A 26,198-nucleotide genomic window follows, 5' to 3' on the forward strand; every position below is an offset into this window, starting at 1 on the left:
GAAAAATCAAATATTTTAGAGTAAAATATGGCTGGGGAAAGAAGCATCAGTGCAGAGACAAGGTAATGCTCAGTGGCAGGATGGGGAAGAAACGGCGGCAGAATCAATGAGGCCTGGCGGAGTGGAGTGGAATACACATCAAGAAGGAAAGGGACAGAAAAAGGCACGGCGATCACATTTGGCCATTTTTGTACAGTACATCACAGCAGCAGAATAACATCTTTGTATTGTACTTGAATGTGAACGACACTCAGATATTGCCTAAATGTTTTTTTCCCCCCAACGAGTGCAATTACTGAGGACGACGACACTGAGCACAGACACATTTCACAGAGACAATTTCATTATACCCTCCTACAGATGCTCCGAACGGAAACATCTGTTCTATGGAAGGAAGCACAGTGCAGGCATCACGGTGAGAATGTTTTTTTTTTTTAATATTCACAACCACTAGATGGAAGCATCATCTCATTCATTCTCAACCAGCACTTTTTCCCAACATTTGAATTGTGCAACTAACTAAAGATTACATCAACTAATCAACACTTAAAATAAATATTAAAACCTTAAACTAGCAATATAAGGTATAGTTTCATAAGGTTTACTTTCTTTCTTTAGTCTTGTGTGAAGACGGCGCACAAATATATGAACCGAGCAATCAATCACTCAACAGCTGGGGAGATGTTGTGTGTATCCGGCATGCCATTATTAAGTCAGTACAGTGTCCTTCAAGAAAGCAAATAATTTGCAGAATATTACCATGCATATTGTGTAGATATATATTTTGGGGGGGAGGGAGGGGTGGCGGGAATGCAAGGCTGAGTATATCCCTACGTGGATGCAGCTTGCATTTAACCTGAGGTTTGGTTGGGGACAAGTTATGTGTCAATATGAGTGATAATTATTGGAAAAGGTAGATATTGACAAGAACAACCTTTGAGCCCAATGACCTCGGGAATCATCAGTAGTGCTCTAGAGTAGACTAAGTGGAAATTGGGTGACTATTGGCTGATACAGATGATCTTCTGAACTGACTTCATTTGGGCTTTTTGAAATCATTTGGGTTATTATTCGTAATGTCCTGATCGGATTTACGGTATCGGCTCCCGGTCGGGCTTTTTTATGAGTATCAGAGAAATTCAGAATCAGTCGCGTGATCGGACCGATCCAGTTTCACGTGTTTTTACAGCATCGACGTACTTTACGTCTGCCATAAATCGTAACGCCAAGAGTCTACAGTACTACACGTGAATACTTTTCACTACAATGTATATGAATCTTTTCACTTATCAGTATCAGATTGGTATCGGAAAGAGCTCGCCTTAAAAAAATCGGATCAAATCAGAAGCTAACACATCTTGATTTTGACATCTCTAGTTATGTACTTGATTTCATACCGTTTGTCCAATAAGTGAATGAATGTACTCTGGTGGCTGTCTATTCTTGAGGGGCTACATTTCACTTGAACTAGCGGTGGTAGGCTATATCAAAATAGCTAGCAATGGTTAGGGTGACCAAACGTCCTCGGTTAGGAGGACATTTGGGAGCACAGACCCTTTTCTTACGTCCTGTTCGGGGGTCTGGGGGTTTTATAAATTCATGAAAATGACCGGTTGGCATTGCGTGACTAATAGGAGATGAAGTACACGGTGTAACTGCAACTGGTACCACAATTTCAAGGCTGGAGCAAGTGTCCTCTTATTTTTTGGAAATGGGAATATGGTCACCCTAAGCAATGTGCACTTTACTATAGATTGTGTAAGGAACACATTGCACTTTTCTTCATTTTTTTTTAAGGGTGAAACAATCCTCGCGAATAATTCACAATATAAAATTAGAAACGATTTAAAAATCTAGAATACGGCGAGAGCCCAAAAAGTGAACCGTGATATGACGAGAGACAACTGTACACTACAATAAATTAATTTTAGTTCAATTTGTTTTGTATTTGTGCAAGCAAAAACACTGGTTCGAACTGTCACTTCACAGTCAAAATGATTCAGTGCTCCCTGCGCAACCCGTTTCCACTAACAGTCTAAAACGCATCGACTCTACTCTGTCGCTCATTTCCTCTGTCAAGTTATTCATGAAGATGCAACTTTTGCTGAGGTCCATAAGTTGTATTACTTTGGCGCATTGTGGCTGCCTCGCTTGAATATTGCTCCAGTCACTTATGTTCTTTTCCTGCGTCCTTGAATTGTCAATAGATATGAGGCTGTCAATAGACAAGTGATGGATTCGCATATTAGCAACTGAGTGCGGCTAACATCAAGCCCTGAGCTGTGCTGTCTGGGTTCAAACAGACTCGCATAAAGCCAAGTGAGATTTTGTTTGGCGTGGATGGGTGCGTCCTTGTTAGGCTTCATCCGCTGTGTGTTTATCCTCTCTCCTTTTTATGCGGTTGTTAAGCCATTTGCGAGTGTCGTTGGATTTCTGATTCTGCTGCGTGCACATGTCGTGGAATTTCTGTTGCTCCTGCACCATCGCCGTCTGGAAAGGATGCAGACAGACAGGAGGGAGAGAAGTTTTGAGACGAGCCGAAAGGACAGATATTTTCGGCGGATTCAAACGATGGCTGCCAGTGATCCATCAGATGACGACGGTGAGGTGACCTGCTGGTCCTCGTACTGTGTGAGAAGGCCTTGCATTCGTTCCCTCCTGGTGGTGGCTTTCCGTTCGCGCTCCTCCACCAGCAGGTCCCGCTCCAACTGGTAGGCCTGGATCCTTTCTAAGCGCTCTTTCCGCTGGCTCTCCTCCATCTCGGGGTCCAGCAGGATTGGGCTGTCATGTATACTTCTGCGTCAATTACACATGGACCTTATTAACATGTCGGCTAGTTGGATGTAGACATTTTCCAGACTCAAACTTTTTAATATATATATATATATATATATATATATATATAGTACTGTTTATAATTTTAACACTCACTATAACATCATAAAGCTTGTGCTTGCATGTAATTGTTTTCCACACCAGGTGGTGCCATTCTTCTTCTTTTTATTTTTATTATTATTTTTTATTTTAAATCAAAGGATTCCACATTGTTTGCTTACTGAATTTGACCCCATACATAAATAAAAGTGTTGGTACATTCAGCCCACATCATTTAAGAGTGGAGGAAATAGCTTGACTTTCATCATTTTAAGTTGAGTTTTTTTAATAATTCAAATTTGGCAAGTCAAACAACTATTTTCTGCGGTGTGTCAAGACATTGATTTTCACTTTCACAAATGTAAAACTAAAATAGTAACAAAATCCAGATTTGAACAGTGCAAAATGTGCTCACAGATTTTTTAGACATAGAAAAACAAATTAATCCATCCATTTTCTATAGCGCTTGCCCTCTTTAAAGCAACACTAAGGAACCTTTCAGTTTACATTGATTATTGCGGCACCATATGGACAAAAGGGGTATTCTTATATCTGAAGGAAGACCACATTTCCCATGAGGACTAGCGCATTGCGTTGTTTTTTAGCTCACGCCAGCAAGTGAAATGTTGATCCTTGACTGTCCTTTAATCCGGGTAGCTTCCCTTTTCCTTTTTTGTCTCCTCAGTCAAAACTTTTCAGTTGTTTTGCACCCAATGCCAGGAAAGTAGAAATCATGTGTCGACAATCAAATTGACTTCCATCTTTGTAACAAATGGGGAAAGGTGGAAGTGGCGTATGAAATAAAGCAGTCAGCAGATTCGTCGTTTTTTTTGTGTGGTGTTCCTACCATCCTCCTCAAAGTTGCTTAGTGCCAGTAAAAATTAGACAGACCCCTTCAGGCCATGGCAAAAGTACCATTCAACTAGATTTAAGTCAATGTTTCATCAGAAGAGTTATGAAAATATTTTATTAAGGTTGAGAAGTTCCTTAGTGCTACTTTAAAGTCTTCATTTAACCTCACATGAACATTTTTGTAATGCGGGAAAACGCTCGAGTACCTGATAAAACCCACGCAGGCACCGTGTAAACAGTCAAACTCCACACAGGAAGGCCAGAGCCTAGATTCAAACCCTTTGCCTAGTTTAACGTATTTCATAGGGATTTTGTAGTGGCCAGTGGCCACCACATCCTTTTATTGACCTCATCTTTGGTGATAACATTTTGGACAGTGTGGTCCTATCACAAAGTGCTGCAGAGAGTTGGCATTTTAAAACTTCTATTCTAAACCATACAATGTTCTACAGTTGCCAGATAGGACAGGCAGCAACGTGTATCCCGTGTGAATGGAAATGTGGCAGGCAGATGCAGAAATGTGCAGAGGAAATTGTGGACTCACAATCCAGGCTTTATCTCACGCGCCTGGCCATAAATCCCAAATGACATCGGTGTGAGTATTTCTGCTTTAAGGCTTCGTTGTAATGTCACTGTGAAATGGCACAGAAGTGTGTCGTCTGTGTCTGTCTGTGTGTGATAAGAAGAAGAGAACAAGAGGAAGGCAGAGCCAGAAATGGAGGCAGTTAGCAAAAGTTTTTAGTTGGAGGGAGAGAAAAGTACAAGTGGCCATCTGAGGTGCAAACATAGATGGAGAAAAAAAAACAAAAGAAAGTGTTTGTCTTTTTCTGGAGTTAATGATGAGGGGAAGCCAGTAGCTACAGAAGTAAGAGTTAATGAGCATTGGCCAGTACAACCTATTTCAGCAGAGTGCGTACACGTGTGTGTGCGTGGTTATGCTTTTAGACTTTGCAGGCCACCTCGTCTGCAGCCATTAACAGCTGCACATACACACACATGGAGAGGGCGAGTGACAGGAGAGGGCACATCTCACTGACGCGATGAGCTCAGCGGGGGTCCTGAAATAGCTTTTTGATTAAGAGACCCAAATACCGGCTCATTTGTCACGGCCGGGGGATGGCCTATGCGAGCGACGGCGAGGTGGCGAAAAGGCAGAGCTGATGACATGAGAGACAAAAGCGCATGCCCTCTGGGGATGGAGACACTTCCTCTGTACTGACTTGACACTTTGGAAACTGACGTGCAGAAAGCGCAGCAGTAAAGATGAACAGCTTTATACAAGCGTATTTAGGAATTATAAATGTGCATTACAGATAGACAGTTTTTTCTCAGAGCCAACACCGATACCGATTATTAGTAGTCAAGGAGCCCGATAACCGATATTTGGAGCAGATAGATATTCACTTTTACTAAAAAAGGAAAAATATTGGTATCAAAATGTAGTAAATAAATACAAAGTAAAATTTTTTACTGTCTTTAAGCGTATTTATATTGACAAACTTTTCAGATTTGCAAAATGTTTACTTTTTCTTATCTTAGACAAGAGACTCTGAAACTGTAAATAAATAGTTCCCTTAAGTCAACAGTACATAGTTTTAAATTGATTGACTGATTATCAGCCGCCAGATTTTTCATTTATTAATTTTTTAAAAGCCAACGCCGATATTCATCAAAATGCTGAATATCGGCACCGGTAAGCTGTCTATTGTCATACTAAGGGGAAAAAATGAATTGCTTGTATAGAAATATTTGTCTCCTTCCTCAGTCTTCCCCCTTTTTCTGCATGACGTCTGCACACTCACTGCTGACAACGAAGCACTCTAAACTGGCAGTAAAGCTAAGTCTTAGTGTTGCGCTGTGCTGCGCTGTTTTGGCCATGCCCACCAAAGAAAAAATCAAATGAAATGAAAAACAAACAAAAATGTGATACCTCCACAGTAGTTCACAATTTTTTCACGTGCAAATATCTTCAAATATGTATAATTAAGCACATCTAAATTCACTTGATAGGGTTTTTAACGTTAAATCTCTTTCAGTCCCAGGAAAATGAAGGTCTCAATCATGTTCCATCAAGCCTTGCGGCTAAAGCTAATTTCCAGGTATCAAGGAGAGACATGTTTAGCATAGAGACCCACCTGATGAACGGTGTGTAATCCAAAGGCGGAACAACGATGCCTAACATTTGATCAATTGGTATACTGGGAGCGTTGGGAGGAATAGGGCTGCATCCGTCATCTTGTGGAGAACAAACATCACATTTTGAAGTGGTTCAAGTACGCGGGCGGCATGTTTTTGTTCGACCTACCCGAGTCGGTGGCGGCTGGCTCTGGAACTGGAATGTTGCCATCTTTGTTGGGGTAAAACTGACTGAGCCAGTTGAGACGTAGCTGCCATGCCTTTAAAAGGCAAGATGAAAAATCATGACAACAAAACAAGACAGTAACACAAGCTCAAGGACAAAAGTATTGTGCTAGAGAGCCATAGCATATCCGTATATTTCTTAACTCCTAAGGATGTATTGGGCAAATATCAGCCTTATTTGAAGGTATCAGTTTCTCATGAAGGCAGCCGATACCAGCCACTGATACTTGACACGGTTTGGAAAAAAAAAACGAACGGCCGTTGTTCCAGGTATGTTCCACCCCTTTGGAACCCTAACCACTATCCTACTGTACTGCTCAAATTTTCCAAAATGTCTGCAAAAACAAAAACTGAGGCGGGGTGAATTAAGGCAGAGTGTCCCAATACTTTTTTTCTGCCTTCCAGACACGCAGCCACTCGGTTACCTTGGCAGCACGGCCCGGTTCAGCCGCCTCCCAGGCTCTTTTAATAGCTTTGAATTGCTCAATTCGCTCAACATCCTTCTTCACTACGATGCTCTCAGCTTGGCTCGTATCGACAGCCACACGCAGCGTGTAGTTGGCCTTCGTCAGGTCAAGGCCCTGCACACAAAAACAAACAAAAAAACACCAGCATAAACACATATCTGAAGGTCACGGCACTGCAAACGCATGAAGAGTCTGTCTCTTTCAATGAGAAAATCAGAGTGGATTTTGATTTTTTTTTCTTTATGCATAGCTCTCGCTGAATATAATATGTCATTGTTCAGTTAATTTATTCGCAGATCATGACATCGGCGGCTTGCAACAACGCTGTACTGCTAATGAACGAAAACATATTCAAATGGAAATGCGCTGCAGACAGCTGGCGTGCAGGAAAAAAAATAATCTGCCTTTCAAATTTGATTGCATTTAGGATTAGATGTTTAGCAAACAAGAACCACATCTTAACATTCTGGGTTTATTATGAGGGAAATGTTCTGTTCCGCTGTTTTTGGAACGATATGATTACAGTTGAGCTCCGTAAATTAGGGCTGGCCCACAAATAGCAGAAATCTGCGTATAATTGACAGCAATTGTTTTTAAGTTATATATCATTATTTCACCGATCCGGCTCGCTTAGTAATATATTTTCCACCATGCGGCCCCTGAGCTAATATGAGTTTGACACCCCTGCTCTACCCACTGAGTGCAGACACTTGTGATTCATAACCGGTCAGGGTTTTAAAGGAAAGTTTGTCTTCCATGCAAGGTCACGATTTTTTACAGTTGTTACAAAATTGAGTTGAAAATGTAAGATGTCAAAATAGGTTTTAAAGGAATCAGGGTTTCAAAATAAGATTTCAAAGGAGGGTTTGCCTTCCATGCACCGTCCCTTTTTATTTTTTTACAGTTATCACAAAATTGGGGTTGAAAAATTCAGCTGTCAGAATGTGTGATTTTGGTTTTGAAAGGAATCAGGGTTTCAAAGGAGGGTTTGGGCTTCCATGCATTCACCATTTTTTACAGTCGTCATAAAAAGGGATAGAAAATGCAGCTGTCCGAATGTGCAATTTTGGGGTTTTAAAGGAGTCAGGGTTTCAAAATAAGGTTTCAAAGGAGGGCTGGGCTTTCACGCACGTCACAATTTTTTTTTACAGCCGTCACAAAATTGGGTTGAAAAATTCAGCTGTCAGAATGTGTGACTTTGGGTTTTAAAATAATCAGGATTTCGAAATAAGGTTTCAAAGGAGGGTTATGCTTCCATGCACATTCATCATTTTTTACAGTTGTCATAAAAATGGGTAGAAAATGCCGGTGTCAGAATGTGTAATTTGGGGTTTTAAAGGAGTCAGGGTATCAAAATAAGGTTTCAAAGGAGAGTTGGGCTTCCATGCACGTCACATTTTTTTTTTTTACAGGTGTCATAAAATTAGGTTGAAAAATTCAGCTGTAAGAATGTGTGACTTTGGGTGCTATTATGTAATTGTTAAACATTTCCTGTATAATGTAAGATGGTGACAGCTAGAAAGTTTGTAAATAATTGTTTGTAAATTAGAACTTGTAAGTCAACCACTGTCATCTTGTTGTGAATGTTCCACTGTATATAGCTATGCATCATTTCATTTCAAGTAAATATTGTTTCAATAATACGCTATTGCTCAAGCGCATGTAAAATGATGGAAGCTTATAATATCATAGCTGCTGTGACATTACCATTTCTTCCGGTGAACTGGCAGTCCTCGCTTTGTCTTCTTCGCTTGGCTTGTCTTGACCTTTTCGGTTGACTTTGGCCGTGTCAGTGATCTGTTCATCGCTGCCCGACGTGGCAGAGACGGATTCCATCAATTCCTCCGGAAAGAACACTGCAGACGGAGGTTCAGGATGAGGTTTTTCATGAATGCAAGTGTGAATTGTTGATTGTCGATATGTGCCCTGCGGTTGGCAGGGAAAAAGTCAGTCCAGTCAGTAGCTGGCAACTAATCCTAGCCGCCAGCTAATCCTAGCCGCCAGCTCACAGGCAACCCTAATAAGGACACGCACTACAAAAAAAATGGCTGGATGAACAAATTAATTCAGTGTTTTTCAATTAGAACAACCAGCATGCTGGAACAAAATGTTTAAACTTTGAAGTGAGTGTTAAAATGTAAAATATTTTCTCTTAAAAAAAATGAATCCCTTATTTGGGTGCGTTAATGATGTTGGACTGACAAGTACCGTTGTGTAGATCCAGAGTAATACTGAATGTTTCAAAGTGAGCAGCAGCATGTGTTGTGTAGGCACTCGTGTGCTAGGTGGCACTGTTGCACTTCCCAACTCAAACGGACAAAAACAGAAAAAAGGCTCCTTCCGCCTTCCCCACAACAATCCATCATTTAGCCTGGCCACCAACTTACTCTCATTGAAGCCATTTGGAAATTCAGCACAATGCCATTCTGTGATAATAAAAGCTGAATACAATAAAAGGCTGATATACTGTACAGGTGCACAGGCCCTTTAATGAAAACAAAGCGGTGTTGTTTATGTGCTGAGCACCAAGGGCTTAAGCGGTATATACTGAGGGATTTCAGGCAGCTGCGCATTAAACATGCACGCGCCACTATTTGGCTTCTTAAATAGCTTGTTAAAAGGGGGTTTCAAAGTGCGGCGTGGCATGAGCTATCCATGTAGCATATAGGGAGCATGATCAAGGGCACAGCCTCGCCGTTGAGACGAGGCTTAACTGGGCGAAATTAATTCACTTTCCTGCTGAGATATTTCCCAGGGCACCGGGAAAGGGTGGGGGGGGGCAAGAAGAGCAAACTTCATTTGACTTCCCATTGACCCACTTCCTCAAGCCTGTTGGAGAACCATAGGAGGCTTGTGTGGTCGCTGGACTACAAGATTCGCGTAGATACGCGTACACAGCAGATACACATAAAGACAAGGAAACGAGCAGAGGGAAAAGATCAGCAAAGCAGCAGATTATTACGGCCACGCACACCTTATGCAAATTGTGAAGGATGCCAGCACGCCCGTGCATCGATGTTCACCTGGCCTGCTTGAATTCATTCACCATTCAAGAATTGTTATAGTTTTGTTAATGTATATTAATGATGCAGACTTTGGTAGGGAGCGGGCAGGATTTTTAATTCAAGAAAGATTCAAGCAAAAGTGTGGAGCTGGTTAAATTAATTCATGCTATTGCTCATATCGTACTGAATGGGCAACATAGTGTGTGCTCAGTTCATCCGTGGCTCTTATGCACTGCACAAAATGGACTAATATCGTATTCACCAGCCAGATTACATTTTTGATTCTATGGATATTATCGCACGTGGCGTTACCATGACAAAATAAAGACAACCAGACCAAAAATAAATAAATAAATAATCACGTTTCAGTTAATCATTTTACTCACTGAGCTGACGTGGGCATAATTTACGTTTGAACTACAAGTCTGTAAAGTATACGATACACATAAATAAATATTAGCAATGGGCGACCACCGATACCAGGTATCGGTATCGGGCCGATACCAGGCCTTATTTCAAGGTCTCGTCTTCATGACAGCCGTTTTACGATCAGAAGAATAGAAACTTGCTATTAATTTTACGCAATTGTAAGTAAAAATGCTACATTGGGATTCATGGGTCTTGCTTTAAAATTATATCCTTTTTGGGGGGGGGGGGGGGATGTTATGTATCAAAAGTAATAGTCGGTACTTGGTATTGGTGACTACTTAAGAGCTGAGTACTTGTACTGGAGTCAGTAGTATCAAACATTCCTAGCAAATAGGAAAACTTTAGCTTGCTTTGTTAAATCAAATAGCCATGTCGTGGTGCATGCGTAAGACAATATTTTCCACGTGTGATAAAGGATATAGAATTGGGCTTGGGTACCTTGGGTTTCTTTGAAATTGAGCAGATGGGCGAAAGCCAACTGGGACTCATCCAAATCCCAGCTGTGATACAACACCTCTGCCCTCAGCAAATACCTGTGATCCTGTCATACATACAAAAAAGATGGGCACAGCGTAAAACACTGGGGGGAAAAAAATGCATGGTAGACCTAAACATATCACACAGAGGATATTTTATAATGTTAAATGACTGAAAACCACAGTAAAGAAATGGTACTTAAATGAGCATCACCTGTAAATAAACTTTTTTTTTTTTGCCAATACCAAGCATCAAAATGCCTCCCGTGGCTCTCTGCGGAGCATAACATCGCCTTAATCACAGACGTCTGCTCTAATTGATCAGTGGTCTTAAGGACTAATCAATATGCGTTTACTCCCGCCTGCTGATGCTTTACTGGATTTGACATGATCCGTCTCATTACCGTCCAGGCTGCCGCTCATTCTTCATTAGTGCCTCTGCGTGATTGGTCGGTGGTGTTTAATAAAAAAAAAATCCCCTCCCGTGTATGATAGTTAATCGACAAGTGAAGCGATTACTGCTCCTTGGCGAGTGCTGCCAAGTCAGACAGGAGCAACAAAAGTGTCCCTCTGCTTTCTGCTGCTCTCCTCTTGTATGAGAATGTGAGTGGGTGGGTAAGTTCATGTGTGTGTGTCTGTAAGTAAGGTGCTATGGGTATCTGGCAGTGAAAAATGGATATGAATACAAGCAGGAGGAGGAACGTGTCGCAGCAACCGCCGAATACACGCAGTTTGTGTTACCGGCGGCTTGGTGGGCGGCGGCAAGTGGACAACTTCGCAGTCTGATTTCCCCGACGAACTGCTCTCCTCGTCTTCGTCCGTGCTGTCGTCTACTAACGCCTTGATCTCATCCTCCAGGGCTGGGGGCGTGTGCTGGTTCTCCTCTACGGCGCCACTGGGAGCTGTAACGAGCAGAGCAAAGGCCTGAGTCGGAGGAAAATAAAAAGACAAACGGCGCGTCCTGTTATCGCAGCAGGAAGTGGAAAGCAAATTAAAGGAGTTGCAAAAGTTTGTCTCTGACAGGGGGGGGGGGGGGGGGGAGCTATCCAAGTGTAGTTCATTCTAAGGACAATATAGCAGAAGCTCCAAAATGAAACTAAGTCCTACCCAGGATGCTGTTTGAGTTACAAGTTATTGTCTCAGAATTTTTTTTAAATAGGGGAAGGGGGGGGGGGCGGGGGTCAAAATTAGAGCGTTAATTTTGAGTAGCCTGTACTGGGGAAATTCAAGTCGCAACGCAGCAGACACGTCCACGTAAACATTTTGCAGTAATAAATTTAATAATAATGCATACATTTATGGAAACTGGGGTCAAGTTGTATTTTACCATTTTAAAGTGCAGAATTTCACAAGTTACTTAATATTAACGATTAGCATGAAAAGAAAAATGCACTGAGCTGTCACCAACGTCTTGCAAATGCAATTATGCCATCTAGTGGCAGAAAATAACCTCAACACAAATTAATATCACACTCTACAGTACAGTACATCTTTTTTTATTTTAGCTCAATTTAATTATTATGAAATTACTGTATCAATGACTAAAAGATGCAGCCATATTTCTATTACACGTATTTTTAATGTTAAGAGTATGAAATGCGATTAATCGTGTGTTAACTATTACGATTAAATATTTTAATTGCCTGACACCCCTAGTTAAGACATTTGTCAGTGGCGTGGCTTTTATTTTACATTTTATTTTATTTTATACATTAAGAAGAGATACAAAATTTGCGTTTAATCGTGAGTTAACTAATTAAGTCATGAGATTAATTACGATTAAAATGTTTAATCGCCTGACACCTCTAGTTTTAAATAACATTTTAATAATGTAATAACCAGTTCAGAGTGTACCCCGCCTACTGCCCGAAGTTAGCTGGGATAGGATCCTGCACCCTCGCGACCCTTGTGAGGAATAAGCGGTTAAGAAAATGGATGGATGGATAATGTAATAATCATTCTGACTAAAACTTGAGTTCAGTAATCATAGATGAACAAAAACCTACAACAAAAACGAAAACACACTTGGGGTCCCAAAGAGTCCCAAACCCCCAAAAAACCTGTTCCAAACCTAATGGCTCCTCCTCTTCCTCCTCCTCCTCTTCTTCCTCCTTCTCTTCATTGGGCAGGAAGTTGGCGACGGGAATGACGACGTGGCCTTGGCCGATGGCGCTGGCCACTACCGTCTCTTGTTCCAGGATTGATAGACGTATCTTGACATAACGGCTGGATGCCTGAAACTGAACGGTGCCGAGGAGAGGCACGGTCACCTTCACGGTATAGCTGCAGGGGGAGAAAACAGATAAAACATAAGTCACAATTGCCATTTATGTAGAATGAGTAACACATTGGTCACACCTCGTTTCTGTTTAATGTCAATCGTCGAGTAAAGAGGATAGCAGTCAAATTTATCACTATGCATGACTTGCAAAGAGGAATACTGTCGGTGTTTCTTGGTCTTACCCACATATAATATTGTTACTGTTGGGTATGTAATAATCCTGGAATTCCTGCACGGCAAACGTGTTGAGCGGAGGCTCGTGGGACAATTTGGGGAGAGGCTCTCGGGTGGCAATCAAGCGCAACGTCCACTTGGCGTTAGCGGGTGGCGCTTCAGGCGTGAGAACCTCGGCGACAAACGTGTAACCCAGCTGCAGTAGGAGAGACAGTCAGAAAAAGATGTGTTACATTTTATTTGTGATTCAAGGAAAAGGAGAGTTTGTTTTAGCGTTCAGTTCCCATGACTGCAACATCACTCCAATTTGGAAGTCAGAATGAATGGTATGAACCTACGTTAGTGCAGTAGTAAAGGTGACATTATTATTCCTGAAAATAAAATGTTAAGGATATTTGGCTGAAATTTCAGGATGAACCAAAAATGCACTATAACCTTAACCCCTTCAATGCCAGGTATTTTCAGAAAAGACAACCCTTTGACTGCCAGCCACTTTAGAGCATTTTTACTTTTTTTTTTAAACCTACAGAATCTTGTATTCCTCAATTATTTAGACATCAAATACATACACCAAATGAAAGACTACACTTTCCTCTTTCACCAGGATTTTTTTTTTCCCGTTCTTTATTTATCAGCAGTAGCGCTGGCGTCAGGCCGAATCCTTGTACCTCCAAAATCCTCACTTTTAATAATAATAATAATAATAAATAAATAATACCAAAATGTGTGGATTGACAAGGTAAATCTTATGAAATTCAGTTGCAGGTATCAAAGCCGAGTAAAAAAAAAAAAAAAAAAGGAAAAACAAGTCTTATGGTCCGCAAAACACTTTTACGGTGCACCCCATAAATCTAAAACAACGAAATGAAAAACTGTCATGACATAATCTGATGTCAATGCACAAATTACTGTACTTCATTGCATGTCATCATAAGTCAGTACCACCGTAAACCTGTTCGAGATATACAGTAGGTAATAATGAGCAAACCTCATTGGGTTGATAAACAAGGGGCGGGACTCTTGTGATGAGCTTGCTCAGCTCTTCTCCCGTGTCGTTATTAATGACGTGCAGCCGAGAATATGGGACAGGACTGTAGACCTTTGGCAAAAGCAGGGTCTCCTTTGTGAAAAAGAACACCTCTCTTCACATGCATACAAAATGGAGAAAATAAGCAATTACATTCAAAAGATGTAGACTCAGAGATGGAAAAAGAACTGTCGAGATGACAAATTTGTCCAACCTAAAGATCAAGATCCAGGAGTTGGCTTTGTCCGGGAGGTTGACGAAATAGTCCGTGAAGACGACTTTGGTCCATTCATCCAGCTGACATGGGTAGATTGTGTTTTCCCTGTCACTGAGCTCAAACATGTACCTGTACAGCAGAGAAACATATTTTCTGCAAGAGCTTGTCCTCATGCTCCTCTAGAGGAGCTGGAGCCTATCCCGACTGACTTTGGAAGTGAGGTGCGGTACACACCATGGACTGAAATGGAATTTATAAAAAGCCGGCCTGGCAATTCAAGCCCTTTTACACTTGGTATGAGGTACACATACAACGTATCTAAAATATGCATTACACCTTTAACATTTAAAGTTAAGGCAGGGTTTACAGTAACGTTGTTCTGATACCATTTTTTGGCCCCCAATACTACCGATTCCGATACCTAGTTTTTTACTTTTTCCAACATGAAAAGGCTGTCCTGCCATTGGTTCAGAGCATTCAAGGGCCAATAGGATGTCTGGGCTCGACATGCAGTGAACACGTCACACATCAGTGAATGTCGTGCACAAGCAAGACACAAGATGCTGCATCCTATATTAGCGTAGGAAATAATGGTATCGACATGTTACTAGTTTATACTTGCCAATACCGATACCACTGTTTTTAATGCGGTATCGGATCCTTTTACGATATGGAACATCACGAGCTTACAGTAATAATTTAAGTAATCATAACTTATTAATATATCACCACTGTGAAGTGGACACCTCCAAATATGGTCAATTTCATATTACTACTTGTCAGTCTATATTTGGTTGTGTTATTTGCACAAAATATTTATGTGTTGAAAATAGCTTGTTCCCTATGACGATGCAATGTTAATAGCGCAACAAAAAATGAAAAGTAGGGATGCTCAATACCATTTGTAGTCACCGATACCACTAGCATTTATAGAATGTCTTTAAAAAAATATATAAATATATATCCCAATATTGCATTTTTCCTTAAAATTGCATGAAATAAATAGGCAATTTTCTATTTTTCTTTCTAATTCCTGATCTTAAAACAGCCTTAAAATAAGACTAATATCAACACTGATACCGCCCCCATCCCTACTCAAAAGTGAAAGTTTGCAGATGCGACAATTCCGTTCGACTCCAGCAATGTTATTGTTAAAATATGATATTGCTGAGACAGCAGGGTAGGCTCGTAAATGGCAAGTCTGCCTTACAATCTTCATTGACAATGTGTGAATGTGATTGGAAAAATTTGTTAAACGGGCGACCTGTCCATGGCGCGTCCCGCCTCAGCGCCAGCTTAAAATACCACCCGAATGAATGAATGATTATTGCCCGTCGAGTTGATGGGAGACAGCATGACTGAGAAAAACATTAATACAATTTCTAGTCCCTATGGGGGGGGGAAAAATGAACAAATCAACAGAATGGATTATGTTCCGTCTTGGAGATTCCACTATAATCCTAAAAGTTGAAGCGCACAATGTCCACATCCACCGCCCGAGGATGAAGCAGGCCCTTAACTCTCATGCACAAACATACTTCCCCAGGCGCTGGGTCATACGGCAGACGCTGCGAGCTCGTTGGAACGACGCAAGGATAAACAGCAGATGGTACCGCTGGGAAAAAAGATGGAACACAATGTGGAAAATGCTCCCCGCCTGGCCGCCGCAACCAGGAGAGGGAGCCAATTCCGGGCGTGTGGCAGAGCAGAGAAGCTCAAAAGGATATCAAATATATAGAACATATTGGACAGAGCAGGGCTGCGCCATTCTACTAGTCTCGCTGCTGGTGTGATGGCATAAAGTCTGTGACTAAGATGTAAAAGGCTGGGAAGGAGGGGGAAAAAAAAAGTGTAAGCTTCATTTACCGGAGCAGGGAGGTAGCGTGTTTGTCAAAGTCACATTCCACCTTTGACCACATGTCCGAAAGCACTGCAGACGTACGGATGCTCTCCTTGGTGCCTGCATGACATGAGTAGCGCATCAACACAGGCAAAGTACGATTAAAGATGAAAGACAATGCACATTGCCAATACATGAAACATTTATTGGGGGTGACCTACTTTCAAGCGGAAAGCCTATTTTGCCTCGCCGAGTGAGGGGAATAGCAGCGTATTCCTACTGTAACCTCCATGTAACGCGGTTGGAATTGTGTCTACGAGTGTTGCACATGCACAGGTGTCATATTGTTTTGCCTCACTAATTAACACGCGGTCGGTCTGCCTTTTTCAAATGGCCTCCTCTCTGAAAGTGATACATTGGGGCCAAAGCAGGCCACAGAGATGAAGACCTACTATATTTATCACCTGAGGGAGGCAAGAGATGGACGGGAAGAGCGAGTGCAGTGAAAAAATAACATGTGGGGGGGCGGAGCATGGATGTCAACAGAGAAAGAGTTGTTCTGCTGCAGAAAAGGCTGATTGCTTCTCTTAATTAATACATTTTCAATTTAAGCTACAGTCTTACAGCTGCATGTTTTACTAATTAATACACTGTAAAAAAATAATAATAATAATAATAATGGAAAGAAGCACAGTGCACCCTGAAAAATACACCAAAAATTCTGCTCAGTGAGCATCTAAAGCATGAGTGAGCAAAAGCATGGCATGCGGGCTACATATGGGCCGCTCCATTTCGTAATCCGGCCCAACAAGTTTTTCACTAAAATTGATGAATTAAAATGTAATGTAAGGGTAATCTAATAAAATAATGTGTTAATAGAATTATTGCATTTTCAGTCACTCAAATTTTTCCCCCCACCAATTATTAAAAACTAAAACTAATTAACTAAGAAAATAATACTTGGCTCTCGAAGTATGTACCACCATCATGACTCAGTAGCATAGTAGGCCCAAGTCTTAATCAAAAAAACAATATATATTTTTTACTATTATAACATTATGAACAGTACTTAAATATGTATTTTATGAAAAATGCATTGCACATAGAATAATAATAAGAATTGAAGCAGATGCTTAAGACAAACATTTTTAAATAAATATGACTGACCGCTACTCAGCCAAAAATAAAATAAAAATGATTTACAATTGTTCTGTGTCTAAACACAGTATTCTGTTTGATATTGCATATCGTCGCTGCTATGTGAAAAACACTTGTCCATTTTTTTCTTCATTTTTACGTTTTTGGGATGCCTGCATTCAGTTTCATCCCAAAACCATAAAAATGTTTTTAAAAAAGTAGACAAAAATGTACATAAGTAATATGTAAGTAAATACGTAAAAAAAAATTTTTTTACATTTTTTGGAATGTCTGCATTCAGTTTCATCCCAAAAACATCATATATATATTTTTAAAGAAGACAAACATGTACATAACAAGTATTTAAGAAAATATGTAGAAATAATTTTTTTTAAATTTTTTGGAATGTCTGCATTCAGTTTCATCCCAAAAACATAAAATGTAAAAAAAATAAAAAAGACAAAAATGGACATAGGTGTTTTTTCACATAGCAGGGAGGACATGTGGAAAATTACTTAGGCAGCAAAATCCACCTGTTTTTATCCATCTCAGGCAACAGCAATTTTGTCATTTGCTGTCGTTTAAAAGCCTCATCATAGTTGCTAAGGCCTCAGGTAACGACCAATCACAGCTCACCCGGTTTCTGAAGCTAAGTCATGATTGGTTATCTTAGCTCTAAGCATCTGTGATGTCATTTTCAGTCGACATCAAGTGGCAAAGTGGCCGCCCTAAGAGATGGGTAACATTATTATCAATAAAATTTTGGGGTTGACTTCTGTGTACTTAACTGGATTTGAATAAATTAAGAAATTACAGTTAAGAATTTTAAATGTTATTTTAAAATGATGCTATTTAAACCTGAACCAAAAATTGACTCACTTAACATTTTAAATTTGTTCTGTTGGGATAGGTTGGGAAAAATCCAACGGAACCTCAATAGTATGATCCTGACTCATGCACACAACCCGTGAATGTGGTTTAGTGTCCAACTCTCATGTGCATTTTTTTTTACAGCGAGTGACATTACCATGTGTTGTGCCTTTAGAAGACACAGTTTCAGACCTTGGGCTATAAACAAGAAAAGTGACACCTTCAGCATTTCCTCTGAATTCTGCACATTTACCTTGACAGTAAAATGATACACTATATGGGAATATCAAAAGAAAATATAGCCATATCCTTCAGCCAAGCCAGAACGACTGCAGGGATGTGTGGTGTGCGTGTCTATGTCTTCTTACGCGTATGTATTAACACAGTGGCGACTCTGTGGTCTGTCAGAATGTATTATAAAGAGTGGCAGTCTCGGACTCCGCTCAGAGGCTCAATACATGCCACCAGGCTAAATCAAACTGTGACCAGAGGAAGCAGACGGTGGCTAGTGCATGCTTTTATGTGTTTGGACAGTGCATTGGACTCTCTTCATGAAGACAGATGTGCTGCTGCCTGTTCAGCATTCCCAATGAGAAACTGCACAGCTAAAACACATCGGGTGTAACTGCCCCATTTATAAAATAAAATAAAATAAATTAAAAACATTTGAAAAGGGCCTTGATATTTAAATTCAAATGTGAATTTACCAGCTTTGGAGGATTTGCAGACCACTCGCACCAAGAGTCCCTTGAACGCAGCCTGCAGGACAGTCGCTGCCTTGACCTCGTCCTCTGTTGGCTGCCTGTCAATCCATGTTTCTGGAAGCTTTGACTCCTGACGCACTTTTAGGGAATAGCAATGCAAGGATAAAGAGGACAAATTTGAGTACACGGAAACGGTTAATACAGTATTTTCCGAATCATATTGAATAATATATATCTTCACAAATATTTACTATAATACTCACTACGCTGTGATATAAATTATTGTAATCATGAATACTGTCAGATTTGTTTCCATCTGAAATTCGAAAAGTGAAAAAAGATCAAATAAAACTCACAAGATTTTGAGTATTTGTTTCTGAACAGTGATGATAAAATATTGCATGCCAGTGCATTTTTTTAACCATTTTCCTCTACAACAAAAAATCTTTATCATTTGGCAGTGATGATATGGCATTAAATATTAATGAATTCCGGCAGTAAAATTAAAAGCCTAACCTCTAATAAATGACTGGATGATGGATTTGGTCTTAAAAAGCAAAGAAAAAAAACTGACAAAAATTGGCCTTACATGCTTTTCATTGGATTATATTGTTAATAAACAAAATGGATGGCAGTCAAGGTCTCCCCTCTAATGAATACCTACTCGAATAAATAAATGTTTGACCCATAAAATGAGGAAATTGTGTTAATTCTCATGGATTTGTAGCTTCGCAATTGAATAGGCACCATATAGCAGCACACTGTATTATTATACAACAATGTAACGCAATTGTTTTGTGCTGATTACATAATTTCGTAAAATGAACACACAAGCACTCAGAAATGACATGTTACATGCAGGGTAGTGCGGTCTGCGTGCCCTAGCCAGCAGTGAAGGGTCAGCAGTGAGGACCAGTACAGCAAAGCGCTCCTGCGGGGTCATTTCCCTGCCCAGGGCATCACACAGCATATGATAGACGGCCAAGCTGAACACCTGAGGGCCCAAGCACACACACATTATTCACATACGACCGGAGAGTATTTATATTAGCAGTAGTATCAAATTTAAAGAAAAAGTAGACGCATGCTAACCTTTCGGACGTGCCAATTTTCAAGCGGGGTTTGTTTGGGACTGCAAGCTTCCTCCAGGTTGCGTCTTATTTGAGGCTTTTGGCCATGCCGGTCATGAAAGGAAGCTACCACTTTGGACAGAGCGCGCATGATAGTCTTTGCTTTCTCACTGAAACGAAGACTTTCCTATGAAAAGAAAAACAGAGTATTTTTATTTTGTACACACAAAGTGCAACATATAATCCCATAGAGCTAGACTTTGGACAAAACTCATTCAATGAACACATATCATGGAAATGTGACTTTTTAATAGCTTGTATACAAACAGTTGGATCTGTGGGATGCCTACTCACTCAAAAAGTGTGAAATTAACTCATTCACTCGCAGCCATTTTCACTGAAGCAACCCCCTTCACTCCACTTATTTTTAGTATATGCTTTGGGATGCTTATAAATGGATGGTGGCCACAATGGTCACAAATGGCCCCCCGAGCCATAGTTTGGGCACCCCTGCTTAAATTGACTCATTCACTCCCAGCCACTTTCACTGAAGCAACCCCCTTCGCTCCAGCGGCTGTTTTACTGGATTTTGAAAGGCTCACTGTATATTGTGTTCTATTGCTATAAAAACATGGAACCTACCAAAAGAAAGATTAGTCTCTTCATTCATCAGGAAAAAAAAGAAAATTTGTATGCATTTTTGTTTTGCAGCAATTAGCATTAGAATATAGCCAAGTTTCATCATTACTCACAAATCTGTTTAAAACACTGGGCAAAATAGCTTTTTTGCAACATGGCCCTGGTTGATCTCTTATACTCTGCTGCCACCTGCTGGCCGTTTTTTACCAATGCTTTAAGCGGCCTCTTCAGGTCAGAGCATCAAAGCCTTCTGTATGCTATTGCATAAAAAACAAACATATAAACGTAAAAATATGTCTTTGGATGCATGGTAATATTTAAAATAGAACGTATTTATAAGTTTATGGGAGCAAATGAGTTAAACAACCAAGTAAATCTCTTATCTATTTCTTAAATGTGTCTTTAGCTGGGTGAAGATCCAGAGCCACTTTCAAGCAGCAAACAGTCTATTTCTGTTTATCTAGTTTATTTATTCTCTAAATTCCTCATATTAAATTAAAGAATTGGTTGAGGTTATGTATTCAACATCATTTCATTCTGACGTCAATAGTATTCATATTCTGAGTGTATTTCATTCAATTGTGGGTTGTTTTTATCATGCAGTTTTGTGAATGGTTCGAGGGCAAATCATTGAGTAAGAAGAGATAAAGATAAGACAGCACACAAATATACATAACGCTTATTCAATTTGTGATGCAACGGAATATAAATACTATAAATTGTTACGCAAGTAGATTTCACATACTTTTATTCGTCATTCATTTTTGCTCTATCACATTTCCGCAATGTTTACTTTAACCCTGATGCATTTACCCTAAACATCTTTGCTACTACAAAATATCAGAAGACATCGTTCATTGATACAATGCCTGAACTTCCAAGCACAAAATGACGGAGTAGTCCTGCCCGTTGTTTCCTGTGATACAAGTAGAGGGAAGGAAATGAAAATGAGCCTGCGTGATTCACCTTGGTACAGAGCGACATAATGGCATCCTCCTCCCCGAAGGAGAACGGTGCTTTGCTGCACAGGTGCACATGGTAGCCCAGCTCTGCGTATGTGTGGAAGGACAAAACATGGCGCCTAAAGGTGGGAGAGGAAACATGCAATCGTGGTTCGTTATAAAAAATATATATATTTGTGTGAACCCCGCGGCAGCTTTCGCTGTCTTTCCAAACACTGACACTAACTAATGAAGCAGAACATTATGCACCACGTCGAAAGACTGTGGCTGATGAGTACAATGCTAATTGCATTCATAAATGTAGCTTACCAAGGGGATCCTAATGTACACAGCATGAAGCTGAAATTAGATAAATTTCCATGCTAGTCATTAGCAATTACCCGAGAAGCTTGCCGACAAACTTGTTCTTAATTCTCGCTGAACAAATGTTTTATCATTGTGATTATTTCCTCTTGGGGGGGGAAATTATGTGGAAATTAAAACTTGGAAGATTCACAAAACGAACCATGTTCCACTTTGGAGGTTGCACAGTGATTGGAAACATGCTTGTAGTGACACGGAGCGTGTCCCAGTAAAAGAAGCAGCAGCCTGACGTGTTCTCCAAAGCACTAAGCCGAGTTCACAGTCTGGTCAGACCTGAGGAAAAGTGGAACTCCATTTCCACGGCTCCATTAGCTTTACATAATTCAGCGATCGCATACTAACTCGGTGGATGAGCACCAGCAGGCGCAGTATAGAACAGACGGCGCACAAAATTGAGATTATGACAGATAAAAGGGAAAGACTATCGATGGTTGAGAAGATGGGAAAAAGGCTCAATTGAAAGAGACAGGGTGGTGACAAAGGAGAGCATTGTTTTCCCCCCCTGTAAATGATCAAGGCAGGACAGCATGTCTGAATGACAAATGACAAACTAATTGGAACATAGTGAGGCACATACAAATGAGCTGGTTTGAACGAACAAAATAAGCACGCCGTGTGCTACGGGCAGATGGACCTAATAAAAGAGAGCCTTATACTATATGAGAGTGTAGCACCTCGCTCCCTTAACTAACTTAAATACACACGACTAATGCCTTTTTCTACTGCTTACATCATTGACAGTAGGCAGCCATTCATCTATGTTTGAACGAATAAAGGCTCAAATATTTTCTCTATGAAAAGCCCTCCATCATAATCTGTCAAGAAACGGCATTTGAAATTAAAGACCTAAATTTAGCAGCCTCGTGTCATAACGCTAAGCTAATTTGTGATTTTTAATGTGCAAGTGTGAAGCTTAGAGGAGGATTGCGGTTTGTGTGGATACCGTGCATGCATGTTCGGTTCATTGACGACCGTATTGTCCACAAGTATGAATGGTTATTTGTTTGTGATGGACTGACTCCAGTTAACCCTGAAGAAAACACAAGTATGAAAATGCTTGAGTTTTGAGGTTGTAAGAGTGCTCTTGACCTCAATACTTGAGTTATTTTTTTGGGGGTGAGGGGTCACAAGGTGGTCCCAGGTGGAGAGTGTGAACACAGAATATGTCCTTACCCTGCGGGTAGGTTAAGCACTGTGGCTTTGGAGCAGTTGGTCTCGATGGTGACGACGGGCGGCTGACACTGTCTGCTCTTCCAGTGGAACGGGGCAGCCTGGAGAAGGGCGGGGCAGCGAGTTGCTGACATTTTATTGGTGGCTGAGGGGGGCGGAAAAGAATGAAATCGACACACACAGAGATGCAGAGGATAACAATCACTTAAATTCACATATTGACCGATACAGTGGTGCCTTGAGATATGAGTATTACCTCATACGAATCTTTTTTTATTGAAATGAATGAAAATGTCATTACTGTAATCAATTACAGCCCAGAGGCAAACGGATGTCTAAACTCCTCCCTGCTCATCAGTACGGCACTAATGTCAATGGTTCTTCGCAGAGGATAAAGAATGCTTGACTGTGAGTACTCTTATATTGTCTATCTACATGTGTTTGACAGTTTGTGTTGTTACATGCAAGTGATATAGCACCGCAGCATAGATGCTAATTAGCTAGCAAATTGAAAATTCTAAGCTATATGTCGTGGTTTTAAATACACAAGGCATAATGCTCTTTGTTTTTAGCTCGACAGTAAAATCCAGCTGAGAGTGTCAGTAAACAGTAAGTTTAATTTACTGTCACCATACAGCGCTTATCAAAGCAACAACAACAACAAAAAAAGAAGTCCCAAATAACTAAAGTCGTCTTACTCGTATCTCAAGGCATCACTGCATATACAAATGAAGGTTATGGCCTTTAAAGCACAATTATATGTGGGTTAAATGCACATGTGACTTCTTACTACTGTCGAGTTCTCCCCAGCGAAGCAGGCCAGAGAAACTGATGAGGATCTGGGAAGGGTGCAGGCTGTCCACGCACAAGTAGTAAGTCCCTCGCGCATATGAGCACTGAGAGATACACGCACACACAAACACACACACACACACACACACAAGGGAAACTTATCAGTCGGAAGGCAGACGAGGAGGAGAAAAGAAGCACCGTAAGCCACAAGGAGGGGATGATAGATCAACTGATAGAGGCTTGGCTTAATGGAGGAGAGGCTTGAAGAAGGGTAGGAGTGCGGAGCAAGTCAGGCGAGATAGACAAGACAAAGCAAAAATACAAGGAGAGGGCCAGCAACAACGGTGATAAAGGAGACGACAAGGGAGGTGGGAGGGGTTGATGCGGACGTGTTTGGAATGACAAGCAGAATCGTCCCTATCCAAGCACATATGCAAACACTCCTCCACAGACAAACACCTTGAGAGTCTATTTAGGACACCAAAAGATTTGGCCTTGCTCAGGGGTAGGCAAGCAGGGACTAGTGCCGTTTTACTTGCATGGCAGCAGGAATCGGAAAGTTAGGAAGGCAGTTTGCCATGAAGTCTTAATCAAAGTATATTCCAAATTGTCCATAGATGTGAATGTTAAAATAAATGTGGGTCCTGTGATTGTCAGTTGAAAAGTCTAGGATGTCCCCCGCTTATTTACTGAGACCCAAATGAGGACAAGCACTGTACAAAATGGCTGAATGCAAATATTTTGGAGAAACTCATCTTCCTGAATAGGAAGAGGTGCCCTAGTGCAAGGCACTGCATTCCCCTTACTCCACTCGTACGCAATCATCCCAGCCATCATCATCATCATCATCATTCATAACTCAAAATGGTGTGTACCTTAAGAAGAGACTTCTGGGCATGGTGTTGGTAAGTTTCTGGGTTATGGAACACCAACAAGCGACTAGGGAGAAAACAAAAAAAAATTTAAAAGGTGCCATTAACATGTTTATTTATGGATTTGCATGTGTGTGTTACCAAAAACATTTAGGAAAGTCCTCCAATTCCACCCAAGCCTCTGGTAGTACAGGTTTGACTATGGGTTCCTTTTTTACACTCCTAGGCGCATCTGAAAGGATGGGACAGAATTCAAGCGATTCAATTAATTTTTATTTATATAGCATTATTTATTATTGGCAGCATTTATGAAGCAAACCAAATAACCCTTACATATGGCTTACAGATACAATAGAAACCTCACAGCAGATGCTGCTTAGGCCCTAAGTAGAGTATGGCTGACCAAAACTGCCAAAATAAAAAATAATAATAAATAAAATAAAAAAAGACTAAAAGTGAAAATAAAAACTGATATAAAAAATATAATTCAAAAATTAAATAAAAAAACAATTAATATAAATGGAAATGAAAATAAGTTTAAAAAAACGAGATTCCAAAAAAAACAACAAATTGAAATAATACAAAAATAAATATATAATTATAATTACATATCAATCAATAAATAAAAACACTCTGCTCTCACATTTATTTATTTATTGCCGTAGACGCTCTGCCAGGACAAAATGTTATTCAAATGAGGGGGCGGTCCTAAGCGCATCTTGGGTTGGAAACGGCCTTTCATTGGTCAAGTGAGCGGCTCGGCGAACAAGGAAGTCTAGCATTGGAGAGCTCCAGCAATGGACGACTATCTTGTCTACTTATTTATTTATTATTTTTTTATTTTGGCCGTTTTGGTCCTCCATACTAGAACTGCGAGCAGCTATGAAGGACCCTTCAGCTGAATGTGATTTAAATGTCACAACAAAATGCCTTCCCTTTAGAGACTCACAAAGTGAATTCTCGTAAAATCATTATCTTAAACAGTGACCGGAATTGGCCCGCCTCCTACTTAATGGCTTACTTACTCCCACTCACCAACTCCCACTTTAACTCAAGGCATCTGGAGTCCAAGAGACATATGCATACAAGACACACACCCGATCCAATGAGACAAACGCACATACAACACACGGGCAACAGAGTCTCTGATGCTGAGGAATGGTTGTCTGTTCACTAAAGCTGCAGGTGTTACTAAGCAACTGAATGAGGGCAGAGAAAACTGGCCGGCTGTCTAAAGGCATCATTTCAGCGCAGTGTCTTGGCCAACTAAAGGAGGCGTGCAGAGGAAGATGGACGCAGTGAAAAGTGGGCGATTGTAGTCGTAGGGGGGAAAAAAAAAGTGGAACCCAAAAATTCAAAATGCATATTTGTTGGACAGGAAGAATTGCTTACAGTACAATAGGGTGAGAGGAGTGTTGGCTGTTGACATGATTTAATCGACCTAGTACGGCGTCCATTTTCACTCCTAAAGAGAGGACAGTTTATGAGTGCGTACTGCTGGGAAGACAAACACAGAATTTGGGATAGACTGATTACAGCCGGGCCGATTAGCCGCGCCACTATTCAGCATTTTGACAAATATAAGGATCGGCCTTTTTAAAAAATAAAAAATAAAA

General features: G+C 40.6%; 1 protein-coding gene across 2 annotated transcripts in view; it reads right to left on the bottom strand.

Annotated features, from left to right (window-relative positions):
• Window positions 1-446: 446 nt before the first annotated feature.
• Window positions 447-26,198, bottom strand: part of adgb (androglobin) — a 47,222-nt gene continuing 21,470 nt past the window's right edge. For both annotated transcript variants that reach the window (XM_086061495.1, XM_086061494.1), the window contains exons 15-35: window positions 24,724-24,814; window positions 24,586-24,649; window positions 23,709-23,814; window positions 22,922-23,063; window positions 21,390-21,504; window positions 19,807-19,971; window positions 19,570-19,708; window positions 18,718-18,852; window positions 16,030-16,123; window positions 14,161-14,292; window positions 13,908-14,061; window positions 12,928-13,115; window positions 12,536-12,747; window positions 11,206-11,366; window positions 10,427-10,529; window positions 8,262-8,410; window positions 6,513-6,668; window positions 6,032-6,122; window positions 5,862-5,961; window positions 2,613-2,796; window positions 447-2,490 (exon numbers count right to left, since the gene is read on the bottom strand). In XM_086061495.1, the coding sequence (XP_085917621.1) occupies window positions 2,356-2,490; window positions 2,613-2,796; window positions 5,862-5,961; window positions 6,032-6,122; window positions 6,513-6,668; window positions 8,262-8,410; window positions 10,427-10,529; window positions 11,206-11,366; window positions 12,536-12,747; window positions 12,928-13,115; window positions 13,908-14,061; window positions 14,161-14,292; window positions 16,030-16,123; window positions 18,718-18,852; window positions 19,570-19,708; window positions 19,807-19,971; window positions 21,390-21,504; window positions 22,922-23,063; window positions 23,709-23,814; window positions 24,586-24,649; window positions 24,724-24,814 (2,816 nt within the window). In that variant the 3' untranslated portion in view covers window positions 447-2,355. The remainder of the gene's footprint in view (window positions 2,491-2,612; window positions 2,797-5,861; window positions 5,962-6,031; window positions 6,123-6,512; window positions 6,669-8,261; window positions 8,411-10,426; window positions 10,530-11,205; window positions 11,367-12,535; window positions 12,748-12,927; window positions 13,116-13,907; window positions 14,062-14,160; window positions 14,293-16,029; window positions 16,124-18,717; window positions 18,853-19,569; window positions 19,709-19,806; window positions 19,972-21,389; window positions 21,505-22,921; window positions 23,064-23,708; window positions 23,815-24,585; window positions 24,650-24,723; window positions 24,815-26,198) is intronic.

This window comes from Leptonotus elevatus, chromosome 18 (genome assembly GCF_054856555.1).
Source record: "Leptonotus elevatus isolate MCC_2025b chromosome 18, RoL_Lele_1.0, whole genome shotgun sequence".
In the NCBI taxonomy this organism is placed as follows: Eukaryota; Metazoa; Chordata; class Actinopteri; order Syngnathiformes; family Syngnathidae; genus Leptonotus; species Leptonotus elevatus.